Genomic DNA, 13903 nt, shown 5'->3' on the forward strand with positions numbered 1-13903 from the left:
CCACAGTGGAGGGAGGCCCAGTGATGCAAGTATTCTCGCAACCCCAATGACCGTACGTGAGGGGCCAGAAGTAGATGACCCTCTATGGGCAGGAGGTCGAGCATGTTGTATATAACCGGTACTTGATGAACCAGGAGAGAGAGGGCACCAGAATAGATTGTTATTTGATTGAATGACCTACGCCCCTTGCGGATGGTATGTTTTCCAGTTCCCAGGGACGGATGATGCTGGGGAAACAAGGGAGGGAAGCCCCTCTTCATCCTTCTACTCATCCTCCTTGGCCCACATTTCCTCTTGTGGAAGTACTGGCTACATGAGGGATTCTAGTTTCAGCCCTGCTTCTTCTTGCAGGCCCTTGATATTGGTATATAAATATTCAACTATTTACATTTTAATTCCTTTACCACATGGTTAGACTTGGTTATGAATTTATACATTTTAATATGAGAAAAATAAGTATAATAAGTATAATAAGTACAAGCAATGCTGAGGAGCCAATATTAGAAAATAACATTTGCAGGTGGCCTGAGGCAGAACAGGGCTCACTCTGTGGCAGTCTCGTGTGCTGTCTCACTTTCTTCACCCGCCTCTTCATCAATCCAATATGCAGCCAGAAGCTTCTCTGCGGGGGCTTTGATGACTTCCCTGGGGTAAGAAGACTAATGCCAAGGCTTTTACTTTTGAAAGGAACAATTATAGTTTCATTATTTCCTCCTTTTAGATGAGAAATTTAAATTGTATCCTATCATTCACGTTGCATCCTTATAGAATATCTCATCCTCATCAGAAGACTCCCCGTCATGTAGCTTTTGTGCCATGTTTTCCTTGCGTGTGGCGTTGAGAGGTCTACACATAAACCTAAGCCAAAGTTGTGGGAAACGTTCAGCCTTGAGAGCCAGCTGCGGACATGCCAGGCATGCCGCCGCTGCTCGAAGGGACCATCCCTACTTGTTCCCCTCCTTGTTCCGTTCCACGGGAGATAAACCACCAGGGCCCAGGGATCAGAAAGAATGGAAACTGAGACGAGCAAAGCTGTCTCCCCCCTGCACACGCAGGTTATTCTGGATGATTCTGGGCTTATGGGTTTCCTCCCAGGGAAGTTAACCTTGAAGCCGAGACAGTCTCTAGATGATGTAAACCACCATCTGGCAACCAACCTCCTTTTTCTAGCCTATATAATCTGCCATTGTAGCGCAATAAAATTTGCCTTGCCACCATCAGTTGTCTTGGTCCTTCTGACCTCATTCGTCGGTGCTACTTCGGTTCCTTACCCCTTCCCTTCTGACCCTGGGCGGTGAAACCCTCTTTCTCCGGCTGGTCCGCGGCCAGCGGCGCCTGAACGGGGACCTGAAGCGTGAAGGCAATTAAAAGAAAGTGCAGGTAAGAGAATCCTTATGCAAAGTATGTGTGGCCACGAGTAAAAGTGAAACTAATAGAGGCGTAAGGCAATAGTCAGAAGTAAAAGAAGATGGGACAAAAGTGCTCAAAGGAGCGTGAATTATTTGCTCAGGTTTTACTTTCGATGCTTAAAGCTCAGGGTAGTAAGGTTTCTACCTCACAGTTGACTGAATTTTTGCAGCATATCCATGATGTATCTCCCTGGTTTCCTGATGGCGGCTCTGCTGATATAGAAATCTGGCAGAAAGTTGAAGAAGATTTAAAAAATGATTATGAGTCTCGAGGGCCTACTCATACTCCTGTTGTTACATTTAGTTTGTGGAATCTGATAAAAGAATGTTTAAATTCTTCTCATGATAGTGGTGATTTGAATGTAAAGTCAGAAGAGCCAAAGCCTTCTTCAGGAGATAAAACTGCCTTAATGGCTTCTACACCGCCACTTCCTAAATCTAGGGAACTTATTAATTTTGACATATCAGATGAAGAGGAACATTTCGATTTAACAGATGAGGCTTTTACACACGAAAGAGAAAAATACCTTGAGGATGATTTTCTAATGGCTGTGATAGGTAAGTCAGCGAAAAAGCTGCAGGTTAATAAGAACTGTCTTCCTCAAAAATCTGCATCTGTGAAAATGCTCAGTCCCTTGCAGCGCGCTGTACAAGGAGCAATAAAACGAGGAGAAGATCCTATTTTCTGTTGTCCCGTCATAGAAAGACCTGATCCTAATAATCCTCAACAAGCTACTAGGGAGCATCGGGCTCTTCCTTTTAAAGTTTTGAAAGATTGAAAATCTGCCTGTGCTCGATATGGGCCCACTGCTCCTTTTACTACTGCTACGGTTGACACTATTGCAGGAGAAGCTCTTCCCCCCGCTGATTGGAAGTCTATTGCACGAGCTTGTTTAAATGGTGGAGATTATTTGATGTGGAAATCTGATTTTTATGAACGGGCTGCTGAACAAGCAGAAAAGAATGCTGCCCATAATATTCCAGTTGATTATCATATGCTGGTTGGGGAAGGACAATATATTTATTTACAAGATCAATTAACTTCTCCCTTTGTTGCTTCTCCTCAAATAAATCATTTGGCATTACAAGCCTGGAGGAAATGACCTTCTACACACAAAACTGAGGATCTTTCAAAAATTAGACACGGACCTGATGAACCATAGGCTGATTTTGTAGCTGGATTGTCACAGGCGGTGGGGAGACTCATTGTGGACGGACTCACTGGTACAATTGTAGTTAAGCAACTTGCTTTTGAAAACGCTAATAATGCGTGTCAGGCTGCGATTCGACCTTGGAGAAAACGGGGAACATTGGAGGACTATATTCGCCTTTGTGTGGACATTGGACCTGCTTCTATACAGGGTGCTGCTATGGCTGCAGCATTAACTAAAGTGGGATTTAGAAGCAATCAAAAGAAAACAAAGACTTGCTTTAAATGCGGAAAGGCAGGTCATTTTGCTAGAGAATGTAGATCTTTTAATCCTAACCCTAGTCCTTCCTTCCCTACTCAGAAACCTCCAGATGGTCGAAAAATCCCTGGTTTATGCCCTAGATGCAATAGGGGAAAACATTGGGCACGAGACTGTCGCTCACTGGCCCACAAGGATGGGCCACCACTGTCGGGAAACTCCTCCCGGGGCCTTCCCCGGCCCCAACAAACAATAGGGGTGATGTCTGTGTATCCTCCTCAAATTATCAATCAGACATTAACCAAAAACAAAAACATACAATATCCTCGCTCTCCAGAGCAACACCAGGAAGCGCAGGACTGGAGCTCAGTACCTCCGCCCGATATGTATTACCTCCTGAAATGGGTCCTCAGGCCCTCTCTACGGGCATCTGTGGACCTTTACCCAAGGTTTGATGGGACTATTATTGGGAAAAAGTAGTGTCACCATGAAGGGTTTAACTATTATGCCAGGAGTCATAGATTCTGACTACGAAGGAGAAATAAAAGTCATGGCACAAACTATTAAAAATACAATAACTATTTCTCCGGGTGATAAAATTGCACAATTGCTACTTTTGCCCTTTGTACCTCATGGACAAATTTTACAACATCAAAAGAGAGGAACAAAGGCTTTTGGATCATCTAATGCTGCCTACTGGATTCAGAAGACAGAGAAAGAACGTCCAGAAATGAAATGAACCATTAATGGAAAGGTTTTTTCAGGTTTGTTAGACACTGGAGCTGATGTCTCTGTTATGATGCAGATGCACTGGCCTAAACATTGGCCTGTTAGTCCTACTATTACAGAACTTCAAGGAATAGGACAAAGTTCTTCTCCTGTGCAAAGTAGTCAGTTATTATTATGGCAAAATAGTGAGGGCCATTCAGGATACTTCCAGCCTTATGTTTTGCCTGGGCTGCCTTGAAACCTCTGGGGCCGAGATATATTAAAAGAAATGGGAGTATTGCTTTATAGTCCAAATTCTCAAGTCTCTAATATGATGTTGGATCAAGGATTTCTTCCCACAAAAGGGCTGGGAACAAATCAACAAGGAACTGTCTATCCTATTGATGTGAAAATAAAAAATGATAGACAAGGTTTGGGTTTTTCTTAGGGGCCTTGGATTCTCCTCCACTCACTGCTGATCCAATTACTTGGCTGACTGATGACCCTGTATGGGTGGACCAATGGCCCCTCACTAAGGACAAATTAGAGGCTGCAGAGTAGTTAGTTATAGAACAATTAAAGTTAGGACACTTAGAGTCTTCCAATAGTCCTTGGAATACTCCTATTTTTATTATCAAGAAAAAATCTGGAAAAAAAAAGGTTATTACAGGATCTAAGAGCTGTTAATAAAACTATGCTAATAATGGGAGCTCTTCAACCAGGCCTACCCTCTCCAACAGCCATACCACACAATTACCATCTTTTAACTGTAGATTTAAAAGATTGTCTTTTCACTATTCCTTTGTTTCCTGAAGATAGAAAACATTTTGCTTTTAGCTTGCCTTCCTTACATTTTAAGGAACCCATGAGGAGATTTCAATGGAAAGTATTGCCTCCGGGCACGGCAAATAGTCCTACATTATGCCAAAAATATGTGGCTCAGGCCTTGACTCCTGTGGGAAAAAGGTTTCCATCGTTATATCTCATACATTATATGGATGATATACTTTCAGCCACTGATAATATATCTTTATTAGAGACTGCGTTTCAATTTTTACAACAATCCTTACAATCATTTGGCTTGGTCATTGCCTCAGAAAAAATTCAAAGACAATCTCCGTTTTTATATTTGGGAAAATATATTGATAACACTACTATTAGGCCTCAAAAACTGCAAATTCGAGTTGATAATTTAAAAACATTAAATGATTTTCAAAAACGACTTGGAGATATTAATTGGCTAAGGCCTTCCTTAAAACTTACTACTGCTCAATTACAGCCTTTGTTAGATACTCTTTTTTTTTTTTTTTTTTTTTTTTGGTTGTGCCGGGTCTTAGTTGCTGCATGTGGGCTCGTTAATTGTGGCATGTGAACTGTTAGTTGCAGCATGCATATGGGATCTAGTTCCCTGGTCAGGGATCGAACCCGGGCCCTCGGCGTTGGGGGCACGGAGTCTTAGCCACTGCGCCACCAGGGAAGTCCTGTTAGATATTCTTAAAGGTGACTCAGATCCTTCTTCTTCACGCTCTATGACTCCAGAAGGATTTCAAGCTTTACAAATAGTTAATAGAGCTATCAGCTCTGCACAATTAACTCGAATACATACTCACCTGCCAAGTTCTTTAATTGTTTGTCCAACACCTCATGTACCTACAGCTGTTTTATGACAAACTTGGGATTATTGAATGGATTCATATGAAAACTACACCCTCTAAAGTTATTAACCCTTATTATGAACTTATTAGTAATTTAATAATGCAAGGGAGAACTAGATGCTTACAACATATAGGAATAGAACCTTCTCAAATTATTATCCCTTATTCAGTTAGTCAGCAAAATTGGCGTTTTCAACATAGTAATGAATGGGGACTTGCTCTTGCAGGATTTCCAGGAAACCTAGAATGTCATTATCCTGCTGATAATTCAATTTAGTAAAAATAATCTTTACATTTTTCCTTCTATAATCCAACGACACCCTATTCCACATGTACCTTTGGTTTTTCCCAGCGGGTCCTCCTCAGGAATGGCTATTGTACTCACTGACGACGGGACAAAATTGATTGAACAAACTCCATTGACTTCAGCTCAGCGTGTTGAACTACATGCTGTTATTATGGCTTTTGAGCATTTTCCTTCTGTGTCTCTTAATCTGTTTTCTGATAGTAAATACCTTATTGATCTATTACTTCTTTTGGAAACTGCTACCGTAGGACATACTAATGACCCTGAATTATCATCCTCTTTTCGTTTGCTTCAACAGCTTACTCGTTCCCACGATGGTCCTGTTGCAGCTCTACACATCCGTGCTCATTCTAACTTGCCTGGTCCATTGTCTAAACTTAATGCGACTGCAGGTGTTTTAACTTGATCTAAACGTAATCTTTATCCTGTGCATTTTCCTCCCAAAAATAAAGTTAAAGTTACTCTTCCTCCTCAATCTCTTTTCCCTAAAGCAGGACATATCCCAATTTACCGTACTCCTCCTTTCCGTTCGTCATGCTATCAAGAATGGCTAACGTATTGCATTCGCTACTTGCGTACTGTAAATAAACATGGTTTATATCCAGGACACCCTTGCGTTATGGTGAGTTATGATCAAACTCCTTTACAAGCAGCACAACACTCCCATGCTTTACATCATCAATCAGCTGCCACCTTACGCAAACAATTTTCCCTTACTCGTGAAGCCGTCCGACAAATTGTTAAGCAATGCCCACAATGCTTACCTCACCTTCCTGTTCCACATTATGGTGTTAATCCTCGTGGATTATTACCTAGTCATTTATGGCAAATGGATGTTACTCACATCCCCTCTTTTGGAAATCACAGTTTGTTCATGTCACTATTGATACTTATTCTGGTTTTCTCTGTGCTACAGCACAGACCGGAGAGGCTACCAAACATGTTATTACTCATTTATTACATTGTTTTGCATTTATGAATATTCCTAAAATTATTAAAACAGATAATGGGCCCGCTTACACTAGTGCTGCTTTTGCAACATTTTGTAGTTCATTACAAATTACCCATATTACAGGCATTCCATATAACCCTCAAGGACAAGGTATTATAGAACGTGCAAATAGATCTTTAAAGCTACCTATTGAAAAAATAAAAAAGGGGGAATTATACAGAACACCACCGCATAACCTTGTAAATCATGCTTTTTTTATTTAAAATTTTCTCACTGTTGATAAATTTGGCCATTCTGCAGGGGAGAGGTTGATGGCTAGCAAATAGATGGCTCGCCACAGCTCACAACAAGTTTAGAAGTTGAAGAAGCTCTGCAATTCTCACGAAAATTTGACAGTGTTGATTCAGAAAAAGAAGAAGAAGGAGAGGAGATCAGATGGCAGCGTTAAAATTGAGGATGCGTTTAGCTTGTCATGCAAAGTATACATGGATTTGTGTTACTCCTTATAAGTATAATGACTCTATTTGGGAATGAGAGAAAGTAAAAATGCATCTGCTGAGTGTTTGGTCAGATAATAATATTAGTCTTGATCTTAAAAAGTTAAATGCTGAAATTCAGGATATGCAAAATGCACATCTTGACATTTCGCCAGAAGATGTAATTCAAACTTTACTGGATCATTTAAAGTGGTTAAACCCTCAGTCTTGGATTACTGGAGGGTGGTCAGGATTTATTACCCTGGCCATAATTTGCCTATTATCGATAATAATCTTCTCATGTCTGTTTCGTATCCTCATGCAACAATATACTACTCTCGGCACTAAGCTTCATGGAATTATTTTGCAACAAAAATTAAAAAATAAAAAAGGGGGACCTGTGGGAAACGTTCGGCCTTGAGAGCCAGCTGCGGACATGCCAGGCATGCCGCCGCTGCTCGAAGGGACCGTGCCTGCTTGTTCCCCTCCTTGTTCCGTTCCACGGGAGATAAACCACCAGGGCCCAGGGATCAGAAAGAATGGAAACTGAGACGAGCAAAGCTGTCTCCCCCCTGCACACGCAGGTTATTCTGCATGATTCTGGGCTTATGGGTTTCCTCCCAGGGAAGTTAACCTTGAAGCCGAGACAGTCCCTAGATGATGTAAACCACCATCTGGCAACCAACCTCCCTTTTTCTAGCCTAGATAATCTGCAACTGTAGCATAATACAATTTGCCTTGCCACCATCAGTTGTCTTGGTCCTTCTGACCCCATTCGTCGGTGCTACTTCAGTTCCTTACCCCTTCCCTTCTGACCCTGGGCGGTGAAATCCTCTTTCTACGGCAGGCCCGTGGCATGAAGTGGCCCCCTTGCCCCGAAAACGCCCTCCTAGAACACAGAAAGGGAAATATTAATTCTGCATCTCCCCTGCTTTCTCTGGCCACAGTACTTTACCCTCCTCAAATTTACCTGACTCTCACTTTCCCCTGAGCTTCTCTTACGCCGCAGAAATCGAAAAAAGCCCCTTGGAGGAAAACACACACAGTTAGTGTTACATGTCATTTTTCACCTCTCGCACAATGTGTTATCTCTGGTCTTACTAGGACTAAACGGGTACCTCAGTCCATAATCACAATGAGCAAAATCACCAAAGCCCCGGGATCTTGAAATTCATTCCATGCACGCTGGCCTTCCAGAAGTTCTCTGTGTCTGTCCAAAATGGACCCGCAGTGTCTCCGGGGAGACCACTGCATGTGGCTTAGCATGGAGTATAGGCAGGATTTTCAGCCCCGTTCACCTTTCCTGGCCCTTGGCCAAGTGCCCTCGTGCGGTGAAAACACTGCACGACGGCGCTGGGCAGAAACACGTTACTCTCTAGATGCGCTTCACACCAGTCCGCTTCGCACTTAGTCGCACATGCAGCATTTGCTGGGGGTGTGGGTGTGGGGAGAAGGTGCTTTTATTTCCTGGCTGCTCTATCCTATAAGTTGAATCACACCAAGTAAACACGTGAACCCAACGAGCCAAGTTATCTATAGCTCTCCGACTTTCACACTGCAGGGTGTCACTGAGGTGTCAGTGAAAAGTGGAATCAGTTTAAAGGCCATGACCAGCAGGGAAGCACAAAATACTCTTTCTGAATACAAATAGAATAGAAAAAAAATCAGTGCACAGTAAGTGTGTTTCAGAAACTACTTCTGTCCATACAGTATGTGTCTACTGAATTGTGACATAAAATCTAGCTCACAGCCCAAGCACAGTGGGATCAGTAGAGAAGTCCTCAGTGGAAAGGGACCATCTTCTTTTTGATAATCACTAGCAGTATGACCATGGGACAAGATATTTTCCCTTTCTCTTTCTCCAGTTCCTTATTATAAAAGGATGAGACAAACTACTGTCTAAAGTTTCTCCCAGTTAAAATTCCATGAGGTTTGGATAAAGGGAATAGAGAGTAGGGGCCTGAAAAACAGTAGGATGAGAAGGGAAGTTTTCTTGCCACTTTACAGAAGGGACTCATATGTTCTACCTTTCGTCAGCTTTGAGTGAGGCCAGCCCCTAAATCCCCAACCATGTGGCCCTCCCGACCCCAGAGCCTCCTAGAAGGCGTCTGGTCTGTCCTGATGCCTAGGAACCAGGCGTCAGGCCAGCAGGAACAGGTACAACCAAAACCCCTCCCCGTCCACCCTCTTTCTTTAAAGGACTAGTGAAAGCAGATGAATCTGTGCCAGTCCTGTTCTAACTCAGCTTGGGCTGGGGAGCTAATTCTGCTGATACATAAATTAGGGTAAACCATTAGGGTAATTAAACATTCTTGCGGCCTTTGGTGAGGAAATGGAAACAGATGAGTTCTAAGTTCTCCTCTAGTTGAAAAATTCTGCTTTCAGAGACCAATATTTACCTTCTGCTGCTTTTTCTATCTTCGTCTTTTGCGATTCTGTGAGAATAAGTCTGTTTTGAAAGAAAACATGATCATGATTATCCATTACAACTATTTCCAAATCCTTATTCAATCCTTTTTACTTTAAATCTTATCTACCCAGTGAGATGATAACTTTTTAAGGCAAGGAATTCTACCCTGTTTAAAAATCCTTTGACTCTTCCACAGTACCTAACTTAGGGTCTTGCATGCAGCCAGCGATATATTTTATTGACTGTTTTAGATAACGTTCAACAGATAATTCCTAATAAAAACTCTTAGAAGTAGAAAAAGAAAATAAAAGTATCTAGCAGAAACCTAAGCTTTGTTTTTGTTTTTTGTTTGTTTGTTTTTGCGGTACGGGGGCCTACTCACTGTTGTGGCCTCTCCCGTTGCGGAGCATAGGCTCCGGACGCGGACGCGCAGGCTCAGCGGCCATGGCTCACCGGCCCGGCAGGCGGACTCTCAACCACTGCGCCACCAGGGAAGCCCCTAAGCTTTGTTTTAAAGTCAAGAACAAGAGTAGGATGCCCATGATCACTGCTACTATTGATCATTGTGGAGGAGGTCTTAAACAGTAAGATAAGAAAAACGAAGTATTGGAAAGGAAGAGACAAATATATTTGCATATGAAATGAGGGACCTAAAAAGACCAAAAGAATCAACCGAAATTTTATTGGAAGTAACATGAGGAAGATGACTCCATACAAAATCAAGAGATCCACATATAAGCCTCAATAGCTTTCCCATATAACACAAATAACTAACGAAACAACAGAAGAAACATCCCACTTACTATATCCATAACAATGCATAAAGTACCTAGGAATAAACTTAACCACAAATTTGTAAGACCTATGTGATGAAAATATTAAATCTTTTCTGAAGGACCTTAAGAAGAAGTACTTACATGGCATGAGATACCATCCTCTTAGGATGTTGTCAAGAGGTCAGTTCTCCTCAAATTAACCTACAAATTCAATGCAATCCATTTATATCCAAAATAATTTTTAAATAAAACCTAGCCAGCTGACACTTAGTAGGGAATATATGTAAGAATAGTTATGAAATGTATGAAAAAGAAGGTCAAAGAGTAGGACCTTCTCCTACCAGATATAAAATATGTTATAGATCAACTAGAATTAAGCAGTGTGATACTGGTACTGGTACAGGACAAGATAACTGGATCACAGAATAGAGTCCAGATGAAGATAGTATATTAGACCAGGGGAGAAAGAATAAACCATTCAGTGAAAGATTTGAAAACAACTAGATCTTCATGTAGGGGGAAAAAGTTAGATCCCCTACCTCAACCACACTAAAAAAGAAATACAACAAATTCTAGACAGATTATAAAAGTACTTGAAGAAAATATTAGAGATGATTTTTACGTCATGAGGTGACAAAGACCTCGCTAACAAAACCTACCCCACATGAGCCATGAGGAGAGGACGGGCAGATATGGTGGCAGACTGTCAACACACCTCCTACTCTTCACAGCCCTTGCCCCCTTTTCCCCTTGACTCTTTGTCTTCTTCTTGTTGACTTATGAAACTCTTGGGAGTTCCCTAGTAGACCAGTGGTAAGGGCTTTGCGTTTTCACTGCTGTGGCCTGAGGTTCAATCCCTGGTCAGGGAACTAAGATCCTGCGAGCTGCAGAGCATGGTCAAACCCCACCACCCCCAAACAAACAAACAACTCTTCATAGTAAAGAAATACTGGCTTTCATTGAATTTCAGGGTTTCGAATCTTACCAGTGTTTTTGTCTCTAAGGAGACACGACAATAGAGTGGAGTAGGGAGCACAAGCTTTGCAGTCGGGTGAAACTGGCTTCTGCTTTTGGTTTGGCCACTGGGCCCTCACATTGATCTCCTTCATCTATGCAGGAGGGATAGTAATATCATCCTCACAGGACTGTGGGCATTAAATCAGACAATATATGGAAAACTCTTCCTCTTACGCTTGGCATGAATCAGTGCTAAGCTGGTGTCACAGACAAGATGGTGGAATATATCAAAGGCTCTGCTTGTGGCATCAGGCTCTGAAGGCTCTTTCCCACCATAAGATTATAAAAATATTGCTTTTATTTTCTTCTAATGCCTTTCTGTGGTCTTTCTTCACATTTATGGAAATATGTTTATTTAAGATGAAAAATGGGGATCTGCTATTATTTACCCCCAAAGAGTCAGGCAGCTATTCTATCACCATTAATTCATTTTTTTCCACTGATTCGAATATTAAAACATGACATTTCAAAAGTCTTAAGAACACATGGGTCTACTGCTGGACTCTATGATACTTCAAATCAATATTCGGCTGCATTATCCCTCACTGTGGAATTGACATAACGCCTCATCTCTCTTCCGTTGAACCCCATTATTGTCTACCATAGGAAGAGCACTGCATGGCCCCTGTCCTCAAACACTTATCATATAAGTGGGGAGAGGAAATAATGGTTAGGACTCCTCGCTTTCACTGCCGAGGGTAGAGGTTCAATCCCTACTTGGGGAATGAAGATCCCACAGGCCAAAACAAAACAAATGCAAGGTTAAACTACATAGAAGTTAAAAACAATAAAAAGGGGACTTTCCAGAAATTCTAAAAAAGCAAAAGGCCATATGCCACCTGGAGATGTAGAAGGCACAGTCTGGGCAATGGCCAAGGACTAGCAAGCTGACCCCATGCCAGTCCCCAGCCTCCTAGGCTCAGAAATCATACTCTTCCTCACCAAGAGAGAACTCACGTTGTGGCGGTCGCACTTTATCAATATCACAGGATTGATCAAAAATCAGAATGCCAAATTATTACTTGACAATGAGAAATACATCTGTTCTACACACAGGGCATCCGTGTCTACACAATGAGAGAATTACCTTCTGTGGGACAGGCCTCCGTGGCACACTAAAGCACAATCACACGATCGGAGGCTACTTGGTGAGAACAGAATTAGAAAAGGAATCAGCTGAATCGAGAATTTAATGGGAAGGCCTGAGATAGCTGGATCCGTCCATCTCCTCAACAGGCGCAGCCTGGCTAGTGGGCCTGACTCTTCAGTTATGCTGCCTAAGGTGCCCTCTCTACTCTCGGGCAATGTGAGGATGGGCACTGCCCATGTTGGTCTCTCCTCACCTTTTCTATGCTTTCACTACTGACCAACCCTTCTGCAGACAGACACATTTCTCTTTAGAAGTTTGTATATCATGTCAGGTTTTATTCAAGTCTGCTAGGCCAGGAAGCCATTGGTCCTTACACATCTCTGCTCAGCTCCATGATGTGCTAACCTTGGTGTTTCTCTCTTGGGGGGCTGCCTTTTAAGAAACTGCTTACCACTTTTGTGAGTTCTGAGGGGAGGGGACCGCTTTGCTATGGCCCCTAAGAAATGGTGACAAAGCTCACAGGACTAGGATCAGGAGGGCTGCAGTATTCAGGGAAGTCTTTACGAAGAAAGATATCTGAACTTGAGTTGGCTTTTCAGAGATTCATAGGACTTCCACAGGCAAAGCAAAATAAAGGAACTTTAGATGGGCAAAGGCACAGACCAAAGTAGGAATGGGTATGGTGTAACGAGCATATAGTGAGGAGCTGCTGTGGCTGGAATGGAGGGAGGCCCTTACAAGAGAAAAGGTAAATAAAGTAGGTTGGATTGGTAGGGTAGAATGTAGATTGTCAGCTTATTAAAACCACTCTTTTAATGTTAGCAACTGCCTGTGGGGAAAAGTAATAAACCATTGTGTAACCGAACAAAAGGTAAACAGGCTACCTCCAGGAATAGGCTACTATAAATATGACATACTTTAGGGTAGCCTGCTGCAGGATTTTACTTGCAGTGGTTTAATGGAACCTATCTACACAATTCCTAATACACCAGAGAAGAAAGATGCTAAGTAAACCTAAGGAATTGAAAAGATCCCACTTTTATCGTTTAGGCATGTCCTTTTACCTCTCCCAGGGTGACTAATAGCTCCATGACTTTGGAGATCGTATACCTCTCATCATTTCAGCCAACAAGGAAAGAAATCAAAAGTAGAATGAGAGTGACTGGTGAGTACATCAAATCAGCATAGTGTTTTGAGTTGAAGGAATTTTACTATCACGTCAACTCTGGCCTTCCTATAAACTTAACTTGTCAAAATAGTCCAATGGCTTGTTATCATGGATCCAATTCCATAGAGATTTCCTGGGAGTGGAGTTCCTTTAAAAATCCTGTGGGGACTTCTCTGGTGGCGCAGTGATTAAGAATCCGCCTGCCAGCGCAGGGGACACGGGTTCGATCCCTGGTCTGGGAAGGACCCACATGCTGCGGAGGAACTAAGTCCGTGCGCCACAACTCCTGAGCCTACGCGCCAAGAGCCCGTACTCCACAACAAGAGAAGCCACCTCAGTGAGAAGCCCGTGCACCGCAATGAAGCCCCAACGCAGCCCCTGCCAAAAAAAAAACCCACAAAAAAAATCTAGGAATATACTTTTCAGTAAAAGAACAAAGTGTATGTCAGTCCTCATGACTAAAGAGAAGAATCAAGTAGTAGTAGGTGGAAAGGTGGATTTAATTCTCAGTTTGCGGGTTCTGAAT

At 42.4% G+C, this 13903-nt stretch overlaps 1 protein-coding gene across 1 annotated transcript in view; it reads right to left on the reverse strand.

Annotated features, from left to right (window-relative positions):
• Nucleotides 1-438: 438 nt before the first annotated feature.
• LOC132594247 (leucine-rich repeat-containing protein 37A3-like) overlaps nucleotides 439-13903 on the reverse strand; it is a 50632-nt gene continuing 37167 nt past the window's right edge. The window contains 5 exon segments of the mRNA XM_060290976.1: nucleotides 439-462; nucleotides 464-645; nucleotides 754-858; nucleotides 7759-7805; nucleotides 9316-9365. Coding sequence (XP_060146959.1) covers nucleotides 439-462; nucleotides 464-645; nucleotides 754-858; nucleotides 7759-7805; nucleotides 9316-9365 — 408 coding nt within the window.

The sequence above is a fragment of the Globicephala melas genome, chromosome 20 (assembly GCF_963455315.2).
Source record: "Globicephala melas chromosome 20, mGloMel1.2, whole genome shotgun sequence".
Classification (NCBI taxonomy): Eukaryota; Metazoa; Chordata; class Mammalia; order Artiodactyla; family Delphinidae; genus Globicephala; species Globicephala melas.